Here is a 17,572-nt window from a genome sequence, read left to right as displayed (position 1 = left end):
TAATCCTCGCTTCACTGTCCTGACCTTCGTACTGACTTTACAGAAACACTGTGTGATGTAACACCATGTAATATTTAAACATGTTGACTGCTCTTGGAGGTCTTTTTCTTCCCTGAAAGTCACAAGAAAAACTGTCAACTAGTGTGTTAAACAAACTCTAGTTTACTGGACAGAAGTTCCAACCCCTTAGGGACCGAGCTGTAAATATCTGTGATAATGACTGGAGGGGGGAGGTTTGTATTTGCACATGGTGGAATTTTCTGCCTGCAGGATGCTTTTTTTCTCTTTGTAAATCTCTTTATGATCTTGTTTACCCTTCAGGGACAATGATTACCTACTGGGCAGAGTGTTACTATAAAAAGAAGCAGGAAATCTGTTACAAATGTACTTCTCAGTCTCAAACACTCTCATGCACGGACACACACACAGGCTCTCCTTTGGATTAACATTTTTCTGTAGTTACTTTACAGTGGATTAACAGTTTAGTGAACTTTCAGGACTTTCTTACTGACCAGACTTCACGATACAAACATGCCAAGGATAGAATATCCATGGTCCGCCTTGGTTTCCTGACTAAGCCGTGACGTCATGCTGGAAGGAAAAGGGGGGCCTTTTGAGATTCCCTCACTATCTGCTAAGGATGTGAGAGGCTGTAGCTGCTGCTGCAACACCCACTCCATTTCCCCACATTCAAAAGGAAGACTGGAGGCCAGGCAGAGCAGCAACACTCTGCAGCTGTACAGTGAGAACAAAGGAAAACAACCAAGGCAAAGGAATGAGCAAGAATCAGAAAGACGTGAAGAAAATCCAGACAGTTTATCTGCAGAACTTGGAAAAACTCAATCAGGGGATAAAGCCAGAGAAGAAAAGTTGGAAACCAAAGGAAGTAGACTTTTCTGCAGCGATGGAAAAGCTGCGACAGCCTCCCATTGCTGGGAAGGTCACCAAAAGCTCAGCACACAGAATCAGCAGAGATCTCACCTGCTCCATCTGCTTGGATCTTTTCAAGCAGCCGGTGTCACTGCCCTGTGATCACACCTTCTGCCAGGGCTGCATCGAGGGCTACTGGACCGGGCCCCGGGTGCCCCTTCATGGAGGCACAGGCTCCTGCCCTCAGTGCAGGAAGGTGTACCCTGGGCAAAGCTACAGGCCCAACCGCATCGTAGCCAACATCGTGGAGAGCTACTGCCATGGTCTGGAGGAGAGCGGCAGCGGCCCCTGCCTGGCAGATGTCGGGGTGGCAGAGAGGGTTCCTGCTCCGGCTCCGGTCCCTCGCTGCAACCGACACAGAGAGGAACTGAAGCTTTACTGTGAGGAGGACCAGGAGCTGGTGTGTCTGGTGTGTGGGGTCTCCCAGGAGCACAGGAATCACACCATGGTGTGTGTGCAGGAGGCTGAGCATAAGTACAGGGTGAGTTGAGCCTACAGAAGAAACACATGTTATATATAGATTGATCAATTTTGATTGTTTAGGCTTTTTTGCTTCCATAATGTATCTTCTTTAAGACTGTCTGAAGTAAAATATCCAAAATACACATTCATTTATTTTAGTACTATTTTATCTCACAAGTTTTTTGTTACACATCATGCTGCATTTCAGAAAGTTTGCATATTTTACTTATTGCGTAACACAACACATATGGTGTTCAGTCTGTAAAAGCGCCAATTTCTTTCTTCTCTAAACAGTGACTTAGTTTAGTTTTCAAAATTATTGTTTCTTACAGAGCAAGTGCACATTATTCAGCATATCAGGAGTATATCACAGCTGTGGCTGTTTGGTTTCCTACAGTATACATGAGCAAATCACTTGAATGCAACATTACATATAGATATATGAGTTTTTAATCTGTTCCTATCTAGTGTTTTTGCTTCAAATCAACTATACATAGGTGGGACATTATGCTTGATTGCAGATGCGGGTCAGTTTGCAGTGATGTTGTGTCTCTGTCCTATCAGGCGTCTCTAAACTGCTCCATGGATTCACTGAAAGTCGAGCTCAACACGGCACTGCAGTGTGACAGGGAGTGGAGGACGAGGTTAAAAAGCTGAAGGTGAGAGGAAACACTTCCAAAACACACATAGATATCACAATGCAAACAATACAATCATTACTGGACTATAAATATCCACTTTGACCTATTTAATCTCCTAAAATCGGCTTTTACCAGAAAGCAATCTGCAAAACAAATGTGATAATATCTCTTATTGCCAACACATATTGTAGCAGTTGCGCAAAAGATAGTTTCATCTTAGTGAAAACACTGTAAGAGATTGCTCCCACTGACAATGTCCATGATCTAGGATCACACGGCTGACCTAAAGCAGCGTATCGAGGCCCAGTTCAGCGACCTGCACCAGTTCCTATACCAGGAGGAGAAGCTGCTGCAGGTGAAGCTGAAGACGGAGGAGCGCAGGGAGCTGATCCGTCTGGACGAGCACAAGGCGCTGCTGTGTGTGGAGATCTCCCGTCTGCAGAGGGCCCTCCACGAGATCGAAGACAAGCTGAGAGAGCAGGACGCCTTCACCCTGCTCCGGGTAAGATCAGCTGAAATCAACCTCATACACGTTCAAAACAATCCATGTGGAAAGGATTAACAGCATGATGACTCAGCTCTGGGGATGATTAGAGCGAGAAATGCTGAGCTCACGATTTTAAATCTATTTGTTTCCAGAAAAATGTATATCCTAATGAAACAGGAATATGGGGTAAAAGTTCATGTTCATACTCTGTGCTACCAAATGGCTCCAACATCAACATTCAAACAGTGGAGTTGAGACAGGATGTAAGCCAGTGATCTCACTTGTTGATCTGGAGGATAAGGAGTTTAGCTCAGGCACAGGGCCATACGGCGGGAATTTCCCCGGCCACAGGGAGATCCCACTGGGTGGGATAGCGTGAGCTCAGGCATTGATGTAATGTGGAAAAAGCTTTCTGTCTCTCAGATACTAATCACAGTTTGTGTCTATTCCTATGTCTCATTTCAGAGCATCAAAGCCCTGCTCCAGAGGTGAGTGAAGGAAGCGTCTAAATGTTTTATTCTGCATAGTCTTTGTTTTTATTCTCTCTCTTTACTGTTCTGACCTTTTGCTTTCGTTGGAAGGCCTTCACTGAAGTTTGAGAAACCAACATTTACACCGCCCAGTCTGTGTGAGGGTCGGTTTGCGGGGCCCCTGCAGTACAGAGTGTGGAAGTCCATGAAAGGAAGTATTTATCCAGGTACTAAAAAAAGGAAGACTTGACCCACAAAATGACAATTTTTATATCCATTACTCAACCAGTGTTTACATGAACTCTTGAAAAACCTTTTTGTCACACCTCCACTGAGAACAAATAAAAAAAAACTGATCAATGAATTGAATTAAATGTGTAGAACCACTTGAAATAAACAGAAACCAACTGATCTTCAAAATGTTATCAAAGAATCTTTGAACTCTTTTGTTATTTTTCATGTTTTTAGTTCCAGCGGCCATCACCTTTAACTCCAGCACGGCCAACCCTTGGCTCAGCTTGACCTCCTCCCTCACCTGTGTTCGCTACCAGACCTTTAACCTCACGGTGCAAGACAACCCCTCCAGGTTCAACGCTGCCCTGTCGCTGCTGGGGAGCCAGGGCTTCACCCATGGGCGCCACTACTGGGAGATTGAAGTCTACAGCAGCACAGTGTGGACAGTGGGGGTGGCCCGGGAGTCGGTGCCCAGAAAGGGGGTTATCAAAGCCCTCCCTGCCAACGGCTTCTGGACCCTTTCCCTGTCTTATGGGATACAGTACATGGCTGGCACTTCACCCCCCACTGTCCTGTCCCTGGAGGAGCCTCTAGTCAGGATTGGGGTGTATCTGGACTACAAGAGGGGCCTGGTGTCCTTCTACAACGCAGAGTGCATGACACACCTGTACACCTTCAGGGAGACCTTCACTGAGACGCTGTTCCCCTACTTCAACCTGGGCTTCCTGGATAAAGTGCATGAAAATGAGCCTCTCAAAGTTTTCCTACCAAAGATTTAAGAAACTGTGACAAAAATCCATCTGAAAAAGTAACACAAAAAAAAGTTGATGAACAAACATTGAACAACAATGTTTACTATGTAGAGAAGTTGAGATGTGTTAAGTTGCATTCTACATTAGATAGATCTCAACAGAAACAGATGCACCTGAAAGGGGCCCTGTTGAGATTTTAAACAAACCAAAGTGAATTTAAATGTGTTACCAAAACGAATGTGTCCTTTCTTAATTTGAGTTTTCTTCTTCACAAACATTTGCAAAGTTGATTTTCATCCCAGAATTGTTAGCATATGTTAGCTAGCCTCAAGCCTTCTCCTTGTGTTTGTTGGCACATCACAGCTTACCTTTGAGTGCTACTGCCACCTGTTGATCATTGGTACAGTGGGACACTATTTGAAGGACTGTGTGTGCGTCATGTTAACACAAAAATGAGTCACTCATTTGAAAACAACATTACTAGAGGACAACAACTCAACAGGGAACGTACAACTTTGTTTATTTTGTAGACTGGATCTACTGCCACCATTTCACTTCAGAGGAGCTGTGCTTCAGTGAAGAATGTAAAACTGTCTGGTTTACTTTATAATATTTGAATGATGCAATAATCTTTTGTTGTGCATGATACACAAACAATATATGTACCACTCTATACAGCGGTTTTATGGACATGTTGAAACAATACATTTTTAGTTAATCAGGTGCTATCTCATGTATTGCTATGTATTAATGATGTATTTGGTGCATTCAGGGGCCTTGGGAAATGTGTTCAAGAAAATGTGGGTTTAATACGTTTTTTAAAATGTTAACAAATGGTTTTAATTGTGGATATTTTGTACTTTTTGTGCAGATGTTTTGACTGTTGGCTTACTCAAAGGCTGATACATTTTAGCAACCAATATAACACTAAATAAATTGAGTGACATTTTAATACAAAAAAAAATCCAACTCTTTTTCCAAAGTGCTTACTCCAAATACAATAATAATAGGACATCCTTGCCATTTGATTACATACTGTAGTTGTTGGAGCCTTATCGGTCATAACTAAAGGCTCAGGGCTCATATTTCAGTTTGTATATCCTCGCTTCCTCTCCTTCCTTCCTTGCATTGATGTCTCTGTTCCGATACGCCCACATTGTACACTTCTACAGCACTAAAGTGCGTTAAAAAATAAATCAAGGTATTATGCAGGGGATAAGTTGCTGTTCAAGGTCAGCATAACATTGTTTTTACTGATGAGAACGTAGTCTGAGATGTAAAGGGAATATTGGATAGATTGAATTATGTGGCACTAATTGAATGCGTAATTATGTCACAGAAAATCCCCTGAAAGTATTCACTCAAAATATATGAAGACGAAAGGGTAATGTAGTATACGTAGATGAACATTCAATATCAAATGCATGTCAGAAAAAATATAAAATAACAGAGAAATTCTTATTTTAGGAAAGAAAACTCAGATGTTTTTCTCCATACTACCTCATTATTATTTTTGTTATTTGCATTCGTCAAGTTTTATAATACAACAAAGTGCATTACATTCATTAACATTAAGACGGTAAACTATATCACAATATATACATTTTATATCTTCAACAGTGCTATGACTTAATCAGCTCATTACAGTCGCTGAATTTACTCGAAATAATCACTGCAAACTAATCCTCGCCTTTCATCCTAAATAGCTATGGAAGATACATTTTGTCTGCACGGTTTCTCCCAGTCTAACAGATGTGAGTGTAAAAGTATGCGGGTTGGTGTTTGTGGTATCAATCCATGCATCCACTCCTTGCCTGGAGATGGGTGTGTCCGACCAAATGTTAGGGGGTGAAGTCTCCACATTTAGGTTTGGGGGTAGAGAGTCACTTGCTTGCGTGTAACGTGTCCTGGAACTTTGTGCTTGTGTAGCGTACATGAAAGCCTTTTTTATTGATGCTGTCATCTGAGTGAAACTTTAAAACTATGGCGTCTCCAGCTGAGTAGACTTCCTCTGGGGCCTGAGGAAGAGAAAAGGGGTATTTGAAGAGTAATTTAAACAGTTTTTATGACTCAAACTGGTGTTTTTACTTACCCCAGATCCACAATATCGTCCCAGCCTTGGAGACTTGATGTCAGCGCCGTCATACAGCTCCACGTAATCATACCCGCAGTCCGCCTCCTCCTCGATCTCAAACACTTGGAAGATGATCTCCACTCCGTATCCCTTCTCTGCAGAGACCACCCAAAGACAGTCTGAGCCGCTCGGGTAGTTGTTATCTCCAAACTGTGCATGAGAGTACAGATCTTTTGTCTTGACCTCGGCTTTTAGGCTTCCTCCACATTCTGGGAATTTACAACCACAAAATTAGAGGGTCACAAAAAGGATCTTGTAAAAGTGAGGAAAGAATGCAACTTTTCTAAACATAGCAGGACAAACATAGTTGAAACATCACTTTTTTTGTATTCTATTCTTTCTCCAAAGGGCCATTTTCCAGACTTTTTGGGTGTAAAAAAACTAAGATTGCTTTGCCCACCTGCTCTGTATGAAGCCTCAAAACCTCTCTTCTGCACGGAGTTGTCTGAGAAAAAACGCAGGAACATTTTGTTTCCACTAGAGATGACAGGAGACGGCTTTTTGGTGCCACAGAATCGTCCTAGACTTTGTGCACGAGCGTCCTGCCCATCGTAGATCTCCAGGTGGTCGTAAGCACACTCCAGATGAGCCTCCATGTCGATCTCATTGAAAACCTGCGAGTGGTGTGAAGAAAGCTATGGATTACCACAATAACTTTCATTTAAAGTTTGGGTGTCAAAAAAAGATTCTTTGACATACCAGTTTGATACGATGGCCCGGGGTTGTGGACAGAGACCAGGTGCAGGCCTTCTTGCTGGGATACTTATCAGGCCAGTTGGGGCTGCTCATTGTGCCGGACACCGTGTTCACAGCGTTATCACAGCCCGCTGAAAAGCAAAACAATGAAAGCTGTATCACTGAGTGGTCAAATCATTTCGCCCTTTCACCAAGTGTCCAATGGGAAACACACACTCAAATACATTTCTGTAATGTGGGTGCACTGACCCTTCAAAAAAGATATGTGAGTAAGCAGCAGAAACACCAACTGTACCTTCCTTGCAGTCGTGCTTATTATCGTGCAGCATGAAGCCGCTGCGGCACTGGCAGCTGTAGCTCCCAAAGGTGTTCACACACTCGTGCTGGCAGCCTCCGTTTTCTTTGGAACACTCGTCTATATCTGTTGAGACATTTATAGAATTTGATTTCTACATTTCCTGGCACAGCACTTGAATCTGTCACAGCAGGCTGCAGGAAACTTTCACAACATACTGAGTTTTTGGTCAAGCTGTGACACAAAGGCTCTACGAGGAGGAATCTGCAGTACTGCACACTCTCAGCAAAACATCTCCTGTCATAAGAGTTTTATGGAAGTGTTTTAAAAAGCTGAGCTCTTCCTGTCTGCAGAACCAAATACAAATACATTGTGAAATACATCAACAGCTTGAGTTTCAAGATGTAGGCCTGTACGTGTACTAATGTGAGTGAGGTGTATCGATTTAATAACTTTAAGCTGGATATTCGCCAACATTAAAAGTTAAAAATATAAATAGGATGTTATGTTGATATTTAGATGAGCTATCAACATATTTCTAATTACAAAAATGAGCGATTATAGACATTATTATTATTATAAATTATGGTGTGTTTATGTAGAACACATGTTTTTTAGCTGTTATTGCATGAAGCACTTTAGCATTTATATTATTTATAATTTTGTTGGATAGCATTTTGCAATGAAATATTAATCAGGATACTTTTATATTACATAATAAAGTACAATAAGCGAATATATTGTAATAACATCTAAGAAATACACTCACATTATTCTTAATTATAAATGTAAATAATGTAAATTGTGATTCTGAATGTGAAATTGACAGATTAACTTGGTTTAAACACCAGACATGCTTCTAAATGATTGAATTGTGCAAAGTAAATTACACTTTGACAAACAAGTCTATCTTCCATGCCCCCAGTCTTGCCTCAGAAACTGAAGACAACTGCCTCACTGTTTTTGGAGTGCAGTGATGTAATAGATGCTCATAATTTCCTTCCTCAGCACTTCCTGTAAAGTTCCCCCAATACTTACCAGAAAAGTAGTGGGCCTTGAAGCCCCTCTTGGCGACGGTGTTGTCAGACTTGAACTCGATCCTCATGTTGTTTTGTTGGGAAGTGATCACCTCGGGTTTATCCGCTCCACAAAACTTCCCATGAAGCTCGGAGTCCAAACTCAACCCACTGCGCACCTCCACATAGTCATACTTACACACCTGATGGTAAACACTGGACATTTTTACTTACTACAGAGGACACAGAACTGGCCTGTGAAATGATCATGACTATAGTAGATTATTTGATAAAAAGTCTGCAGAGAGATATATTACTTTCATGAACTTACATCATTCCCTTCGGTCTCGAACACATCAAACACCAGAGTGATGCGGTACTGAATAGGAGCCACCAGCTGCCACACACAGTTCTTGTTGGGGGGATATTCTTTGGGCCACCCGGGGGTGGTGAGGGAGCCGTTCAGCATTGTGATGAACCCGCCACAGGCAGCTGCTGGTGGGAGAAAACACAAACACATTAATTACATTTGTGCTAATTTAATTTCTGAAAATGTTGCCTCTTAGTGTACAAACAACAAAACAAAACTTAGATTACAACCAGAATAATTTATGTAATAAGAATGAATGGTACTGGATTATCAGTAGTGATCAAAGATTACGCAATACACTTTTAAATCAAGAACTGCACCACATTGTGCTGAAGGCTCAACAAGAACTGCACCACATTGTGCTGAAGACTCAACAAGAACTGCACCACATTGTGCTGAAGGCTCACCAAGAACTGCACCACATTGTGCTGAAGGCTCAACAAGAACTGCACCACATTGTGCTGAAGGCTCAACAAGAACTGCACCACATTGTGCTGAAGGCTCAACAAGAACTGCAGTGAGGCAGTACTGCCCTCTAGTGTTAGAAACGTGTCATAGCCTATTGATCAGGACTAGTTCAGCTGTAGAGGATGAATTAACCAAGTGAAAACAAATGTCCATCATAGGTAGTTAAATTAGTTAAATCCAAAGACTGGAAACGGCGAGGAAACAGGTTTGGAAAGGCTTGACCTTATGACATTTATTACTTGTAACTAGCCTTGGTAGAAAGAAATTAAAGGGGAGCAGTATTTATCTTTTTAATTGAAGCGTATTTCAAATCGTTCACATGAAGTGCAACACCCTGATTTAAAAAGGCAATGGATATTTATTTTATCTTGTGAAGGGCTCATTGCATGGGTCCATACTCCACACATACAATGAGATCTTCACAACATGGAATAAGCACAGTACACCTGAAGTTGATCACAACAAAGACCCAGCAATGCTTGTACTTTATTGCCTTCTCAGGAGCATAGGATATGTGTTTTCATTTGAGAGAAGGCCTCTACAATCAGGGTACAGATGTGACTGAAGCAGTATGCAGGCTCAGTGTGTGGAGTTGCGTCTACACTCACTCTCACAGCTGCGCCTGTCCGCTGCCAGCTCATACCCTGGATCACAAGCACATCTGTAGCTGCCCAGCGTGTTCAGGCAGCGCTGCTCACAGTTACCATTGTCGGGTCTGGAGCACTCGTCCATCTCTGGAAATTGGAAAATCGTCAAAAACAAAACCAGAAGCTCTCTTCTTTTCTGCCAGTTTGCTACTGTAATGACTCTCTTACCTTTAAAGAAGTTGGCTGCAAAACCGGCTTTGTTGACAGAGCCGTCAGACACAAACTTCAACCAGAGCTGGTTGGAGCTGCTTTTGATGTCGTCTGGTTTGTCGTAGCCGCAGAAACGGCCGAGCAGTGGGCTGCTGTCTGAGCTGCCGTCTCTCACCTCAACAAAGTCGTAGGCACAGCTGTCATGTTTCTCGATCTGCAGGGGAAGCAAGGCCAGTGACGTTTGCAAAGAGATGTTGCAGCAGATGAGGCCTTTTTTGCCTTTCAAGGTTGAAAAACAAAAGTAAGAGCTAAGAAAATGTGGTCAAAGCATTCTTGCCTTTTCCTATTCATAATGCCTTGTTTTCTCAATATACAATCACTCACAAGAAATGGAATTCTACCTCAAACGACTGAAAGGACAGGCCAACGTTGAAACCCTCTGCTACTGTGATTTTCCACACACACATTTTGTTGGATTGGTAGTCATCGGGATAATTGGGAGACTGGATCTGACCACTGTCCCGCTTCACCTCTCCCCCACAGATGGCTGCACAGGAGGTGAAAAGTGATTTGTGTCAACCAAAGATAAGCTTTCTATATTTCTACAGTCTGGTGTCTACATTATATGGACAAGAGGAACTGTAAAAGCTGTTGATGGTTTACACACGAATGTATTGTGAGTGTTTTACCTTCATAGACTGCTGTAAAGCCTTTTCCCAACCAGCTGCTGCTGCTTCTGAATTCAATCCACAGTTGACTGTCGGTGGAGATGATTGGATCTGGAAGTGTGTCTCCACAAAAACGGCCTGCAAAAATCCAGGAAAAAAGTATTCTTCACAGAGCTTGGAAATGAGTTTATCACTCAGGAATGACTCGAGGTTTATGCATGAGAGGAAATGGAGGTTTATTTTAAGTCAAAGGAACATACCTTTCAGAGGAGCTTTTCTCCAGAACCCATCTCGTACCTCCACGTGGTCGTACCAACACAGGTGACTCCTGAAGAGGTCCATGGAAGTAAAATTCAGAACGATCTAGAGAGAGAATAACACATGTGAAGGGAAGTTTGTGACAAAAAATGTTTATGTCAAGAGTTACAAGATACACAAAATATTCACTTCCTCTTTTTGCTACTACTAGATTTGAAAACTGTGACACTGAGCTGGCAGAGGTCACTGATTCATTTCAATGAATAGGGATTTATACTTTCAAAAGTGAATCATTAAGTAGTATTAATAAAAGTAAGTAGCATAATACTTATGAAGAGGAACTGCATCATTTACCTTCCGATTGATCTACAGTATATCATGATTAATTGTCACATTGACCTTGAAAATTATTCTGGCATTCATAAAGTCAGTAACTTGATACAGTTGGTTCATTGTCTAACCTTTACTGAATTACTTTGTTGTACGTCATAACTCACCTTCTCTCCAGGAGTGACAGAAATCCTCCAGACACAGTGAGCGTACGCTGAGTAGCCGTTGGGAAAACCTGGAGAAGAGAAGTTTCCAGAGCTCTCCTGCAGGCTGTCCCCACATCCTTTAATAAGCGCACACCATCACATACACATGGTTTTATTACAGTGAGAAATAACATTAATGTTTCAGAATGAAATAAAAGATTTTATTCTGTTAATTTCATCTTGAATGCACATTCAGTCATGTCCGAAATACGTAAATGGATTTGCAAATAATAAAAGTCTAAAATCTATCATTTGGTTGATGATGTTTTCTACACTACTTACTTGCACACTTATAGAGTTTGCGGGCTTGTTCAATGTCCCCTTTGCTAAGCCGGGTCCTCTGTCCAATGGGTGGCCGGACTCCATTTACGTCATAACGGGGCAAGATCGTGTCTAAGAAGATGCCTCTGTATCAGACACATCACAAGCAGTGAGTAGTTCATTCTCATTGACATTTTAAGAAATCTAATAATTCAAAAGTCCAATGAAGCCTGCTGATGAGGGGGTGCAGGAAATTATGCTTTTCAAAAGTTCACACACAGAGACTTATTTTTAAGAGATCTGACTCCTGTTCAACACCTTGATACTTTATCGATTGTGATTATCTCTCTCTGGGTTTGGAGGTCACTGTTGTACAGTTCCCATGGAGATGCACCCATGAATGACAGGCATGTGCAAACAGAGCACTCTGAATGGGGCCTTTCGGCGGTGCCAGCCGGCTCAGTGGAGCCCGCTGCTGAATGCCAGAGAAAAAGGCCACTCCAGCCCAAATTGTTCAACAAAGCCTGAACTGCCAGGCCTTTATTTACCTTGGCTCGCCTCCATGACCCACACCAGCGAAGCGGCGATTGGAGGTAAAAAACCAAAGCACAGAGAAAAGCAACGGGGCAACAACATGCACGAGACAGAAATGAAAAGGAGACTAGTGTGAAACCATTTCTGTGACAATAAAAGATCAAATCCCCTGAGGTTCCCTATGAAGCTTGTTTAGCAGAGCTGAATGAGGGGAAAAACACCCGGTCAGTGTAAGAGCTCCGCTGATAATGCAGCATGAAATGAGGGCAGCTGGGGAAGTCAAATGAGCAAGACCTTGTAATAAATATGATACAACACAACAGTAACAAATCAGAACTCTCCCCAGGGAAAACAGTATTACAATAAAACTCTAAACGCCAGGAACGTAAAGGAGCTAAATCACTGATAGTAAGAGGAAAGCTGCTGGCGATGATGGCCGGTGCACTGTGTGTTGCAAGTGAAAATATAAAGCTATAGTAATTAGAGTGAGTCATTAAAGGCTCAACAGTTTAGTAGCCTGTTTATGTGAACCAGGGTAGCGCTGAATTAAAGTACATCTGGGAAATAAAGTGATTAATTAAGTTAGTATCACAAAACTCTGGGAAAGAAAAGCATAAAAAAGTTTCAGAATGCCAACCTGGAGAATGTATTCCTTGCATAATGCATGATGCTGCCAAAGTCGTATACCTCCCCAAGCGAGTCGACCTCGCCGGGCTCCATCTTTAGGAAGTTATACTCCTGTCCTATTCATAAACACATCATGAGTGGACTAAATGAAATAAACAACTGGAGGGTCAATGAGCAAATCCCTGGATTTACACTTTTTTTCCAGTATCAGTACCTGGTTGGATGTTGTCTCTGATGATGCTTACATGCTCGTCCCGGTCTGGACGTGTGTGTTCGTGCCAGAAGCCGATCACGTGACCCAGCTCATGCACCACAATGCCAAACTTGTCACAGTTCTTTCCTATAGAGATGGCCTGAGGGCCGCCACCTCTCCTCCCCACGTAGGAGCAACACCTGCAGGGGTGACACTATTTAACTCCAGAGCACCTTAACAAAAACGGAGGTGCATTTGTATAACATAGGACAATAACACCATGTGTTTGAACTCCAAGTTTGAACACCATAACTAGAAGCTTTTTAGTTGTTTTGTGACCTTTAAAGAAAGAAGTTTTTCAAATGTTAGGTTTTTTGGATGTAACTATCCCAGGCTGCCATTGCCTTCCATGTACTGTCTGTGTACTTGATGGGCCAACCAAATGAATCGTTTCAAAGGGCCAATTAAATAACTTGCTTTAAATGAGCAGCCCAATCGATTGTTTTAATAGACCAATCAGTTGGCTGATTTCAACTCACCAATCAAATTTCTTGTTTCATGGGCCATTCAAACACACACAACAGAATGTTTGGCTACAATGTGAGCAAAGTCACTGTCCTGCAGTCTGAAGCAATTATCAACATGCAAAAATCTTGATCAATTATAGAATATTAAATGATTGAATGATTTGAAGGGACAAACTGTTTCATGAAAACGTTTTCAGTGCTTTTTCTTGCAAGTCAATCAGAGCAGACTGGGCTATTTCGGGAGAAGAACTTAAAGTGACAGTAACTAAAGTATAGTGTTTCAGATAGAGCATGAATGCAGGGATATTCGGACAAATACTTTGAGAGAATAATGTGTCTTTTGAACATTTGTATGTGTTAGTATAAACACAAGTATATATGTCTCCCTAGAGAATTAATGAGCACCCAACTCACCCACAGGGTCGGTAGGTGAAAACAATGTAGCTTTCTTCAGTCGTCCTCTCAGTGAATGTTACACAAGTGTGTTTCTCCCAGTGACGCATGGCCTGACGGAAAATGGCTCTCTGACTGCCTGAAAGGAATTAGAGTTTGACAGCCTCACCAGGCCAAAACCACAGAGAGCAGCGAACAAATGCTGACTGTTTTTAGCAGACATTTCTCCTGTAAATGTTTATGAAAAATGTGCTGTTTAAGTCAGAGCTCACCTGTGAAGTTCCCACTGATCACATATGGGATGATGCCGTCCGGCCACACTCGCTCAGGTCTGGATGTGGCCGCTCGTCTCCAGCGATGGAGACTCTGTCTGTCTGCGGCTCTCTTACTCCTGACGCTCTCACTGGAAGTGGAGCTGTTACCTGTACAAAAAATAAGTCTGCATTGAGCATGTCCCTTTATTTGAACACCCCAAAGAGTCATACGAATTACTCAAAGGTTAGCAGATTAATAATATTTGATACCTGAGTCTGTGTTGTCGGTCTGGACAGTGGGCTGTGCACCGTCACTGCTGAGGGCTGCTCTAAACATGCGGAGGTCATCTTCATCAAGGGCAATATCTCCCAAAAAGGCAGCTGTACGAAAGATTTAAGCTCTGTAAGAAAGCATATTTCCCAAGTATCATACTATTACTTGGGAAATATACATAAGTAGAAGCCAAGTGGAGAAAACTAAATGTTGGAAAATTAAAAAATTTAGTCACACGGTGTCATTCTGTAAATCCAAACAAAGGTTTAAGCAGTGGGTTAAATTACGCCTTCTGCACAGACAGAACCTGATACTTAAATATCAGTGATATTTAAAACTCTGATTCTCAGTTGGTATCTGCTAAACTCAGCCATTACTGTGTCTGACATCTCTGTCCTGAAAAGAACTGACTCAATGTGTCTGTTTGATCAGCAAACACTCCTCCTGAGCACACACACACTGAAACATATAGGAGCACTGTCCAACTACTGTGTCATTTCAAAGAATGAAGATGTGAACTGAAAACTTTACAGCATTGTGATTACACTTTGCTGGACTTATACTCCAATGGCCAAAAAACATCTATAAAGAACCATAGGAGTTTCAAGTATTTATTAATGGCCTTTAGATTAAGTCTGTAGAGTTGTGGTAAAATGCCTTGGACATGAAACAGAGATATGTTTTCATAATTATACTCAGCAACTCATTAACTGAGGAGTGAAGTCCTTTTCTGTACTTTGGAGCAAGAGCATCACACGCTTGATAAGATGAAGAACTGCATATTCCACACCTTTAAAGACTCTATATCATTTTCTACCAATCAAATTATAACTAGAGGACACTTTTCTGAATTAAGTCACTTGTGACCAATCATTTAAATCAGGATGAGCCACACAGCACTCTAGGAACAGTGTTAATTGTGTGTGTGTTTGGTTTAGCAGCATGGATTCCCCAAACATTAGTCTTATCTTGAGCATGTGGCCCAGATATCCTGTGTGACAGCATTATAACGTCAGCCCCAGGCTAAATGTTTTACTAAGCCTAAACACGCTAAGTATGTAAAAGTGTCCTTGCATAACAGCATAGCACAGAAAGATAATAAAGGTGAACATGTTAAAGAGTTGCAGCTGAAGGTTGGGAGAAAAAAACAAGCCAGTGTAAAACATCTAACAAGCCAAACGAAGGAATGATTCATGTCTGCCACAGTTGGACTAAAGTGTTGTTGAAAGTGGGAAAACCTTCAACCTTTGCCTTGAAAACACAAAGTTGAAACACAACATTACAATCGCACTAGCCAAAACTGAAGTCCAAATTAGCTTTTAGTTACTGACAAACACACAACTAAATCCAGGCTTCGAATTGTCTATTCTGAAAGCTAATTAGAGAAATCACACACACATCTGACCATGTTTTCTGTTCTTTCACATTTTGCTTCCATTATAATGACCTCCTGTATACACCAGTATCTCATGTTTCACTAGTCGGGCAGCAAAGCTCTGTATAGTCGTTCCCATTAAATACCTCATTTAGCTGTGTGATGTAACCACCTTTGAAAGTCCAAATGAAAAGACATAGCCGGCCCTGTGTCGGCCTTTTGAAGTGAATTCACTCATGCAAAGGGTGACTGTAAATGACTGTCAACCCTGCAGTGTGCACCCCATGCCCTGAAGCCAGAGGGATTTCACCGGCGTCCTGCCGAGGACAGCGCTGGCACGGCCTCAATGACCTCCAGTCTCCAGGCAACTGCCTCGGAGAAGAAGAGTGGTGTGTTGTGGAAGTTTCAGAAGTCACAAGTGAAAAGGGACCCCAACCAGCTGGAGGCCCGCTAATAAGCAAAGTGATCTCTTGGCTCGTTATACAATGGAATAAAGTTGTATATTCTTTAACTCTACAGAAAGCTAATTGCAATGGCATTAAAGACGGATTTATCAAATCAGACACCTCATCCTGACCTGAATATCATTATGGTATGTTTAATTGAAGATTTTTTTTCCACCCAACTTCTTTTTTTAAACCCAATGTCACTAATTACATTTTCTCAAGGACTGCACCTGATTACAACTCTGAGGTATTTCACTTGTGCACTTCGATTTGAACTTATTGTTATTGTTGATAGTTGTTTTCCACAGTTTCAGACACAATAGCAAATGGTTTCTTCCACTACATGTATTTGATAGCTTTGTTACAATACTGTCAAGATCAATATTTGCTCATAAACTATGAAGCTTTGCCACAGATGAAACTTCAGCAAAGTTTAAATGATTTTCACCAAAACTGTAATATAATAAGTGGTTATAAAAGGGCCCTTTCAGTCACCAAACGAATCAATCTATTTATTAGACTTTCTTTAATTTAAATACAGGACTTTTTCCTTCTAATGGGATTTTGATGTTGTGGCATTAGCTCTTCCAACACTACATGACACTTGAACATCACTTGAGAGCTGTTGAATGAGGGTGATTTCTCTCAGCAATGGCTACTTGTTTTACTTCAGACCAACACTTGAAATACTTACATGCTAAGTCAAGAGCAAGTTAAATACAAACATCTTCAAATACGTAACATTTATACTTTACTTATATTGGGCAAATAAGAGCTTTTACACGCATGCAACACTGAATTTGTACCTGATGGTTAAATAACCGATAATATATGGAAGGAATTTTAATGTTGTATTTAATATTTGTATTTGTTTACCTACATGTAATTTAGCTATATCTACATAAACATCATTAATAGCTGCATTTAACTTTGAAATGTCTGAGCCCACTGTGTTTATGGCCTATGGCTATATGTCTATTTGAACAACACACATGACATACACCAAAAGGGAATGCATAAGATCAATATATTTGCAGACGAGGTAAAATTGACTGTACCAGCTTTACAGGGATCCTTGTAGTCGATTGCATCACCGAGGAGGGTAAAATGAGAGTCCACTGCCTGCCAGTCAGCCGCCAGAGAAACGCGCAGGCTGCACAGCAGCAGCAACAGAAACGCTGGAGCGACTTCCATTACTTATCATCAAATCTCTACAACAGGTGAAGTTGCTAATTGTCGGAAGAGAAAATCGCGCAAACTAAAGTTCCTCGACAGCAGCAGCGGTGTGATTTCAGGAACACAGTGCTGTTTCCTCACGGCTCCATGCTGCTGCAGTGATCCGCTGCCATACAGCACCGAGAGACAGCACAGTGCAAACACACAGCCATGCATCTGAAGCCAGAGGTACTTCACCTGCAGGCAGATGCGTTATGCACACTCACATAACGTGGGACTAGCTACAAACCCTAATAAT

At 41.7% G+C, this 17,572-nt stretch overlaps 2 protein-coding genes across 3 annotated transcripts; one reads left to right on the top strand and one right to left on the bottom strand.

Annotated features, from left to right (window-relative positions):
- Positions 1-401: 401 nt before the first annotated feature.
- Positions 402-5,005, top strand: trim69 (tripartite motif containing 69). Its single transcript, XM_063890309.1, is given in 7 exon segments — positions 402-1,411; positions 1,957-2,023; positions 2,026-2,051; positions 2,302-2,535; positions 2,986-3,008; positions 3,102-3,217; positions 3,459-5,005. Coding segments are annotated over 7 exon segments (1,647 nt in total). The 5' UTR covers positions 402-775; the 3' UTR covers positions 4,004-5,005.
- Positions 4,480-17,368, bottom strand: LOC134868912 (bone morphogenetic protein 1-like). Of its 2 annotated transcripts, none has more exons than XM_063890305.1 (20): positions 17,157-17,368; positions 14,274-14,384; positions 14,022-14,171; positions 13,771-13,888; positions 12,851-13,029; positions 12,647-12,752; positions 11,497-11,621; positions 11,176-11,291; positions 10,681-10,783; positions 10,442-10,558; positions 10,154-10,299; positions 9,771-9,966; positions 9,564-9,689; positions 8,449-8,612; positions 8,140-8,320; positions 7,102-7,227; positions 6,810-6,937; positions 6,511-6,724; positions 6,069-6,319; positions 4,480-5,994 (listed from the first exon to the last, which is right to left on the bottom strand). In XM_063890305.1, the coding sequence occupies exons 1-20, from the start codon at positions 17,290-17,292 to the stop codon at positions 5,860-5,862; spliced, it is 2,928 nt and encodes a 975-aa protein (XP_063746375.1). In that variant the 5' UTR covers positions 17,293-17,368; the 3' UTR covers positions 4,480-5,859. The 2 variants fall into 2 exon arrangements, with proteins under 2 accessions (XP_063746375.1, XP_063746376.1); XM_063890306.1 differs by having other exon boundaries at positions 8,449-8,609.
- Positions 17,369-17,572: the final 204 nt, after the last annotated feature.

This window comes from Eleginops maclovinus, chromosome 8 (assembly GCF_036324505.1).
Source record: "Eleginops maclovinus isolate JMC-PN-2008 ecotype Puerto Natales chromosome 8, JC_Emac_rtc_rv5, whole genome shotgun sequence".
Classification (NCBI taxonomy): domain Eukaryota; kingdom Metazoa; phylum Chordata; class Actinopteri; order Perciformes; family Eleginopidae; genus Eleginops; species Eleginops maclovinus.
Note: the sequence above shows the minus strand (reverse complement) of the source record. Positions and strands in the feature narration are given on the sequence as shown.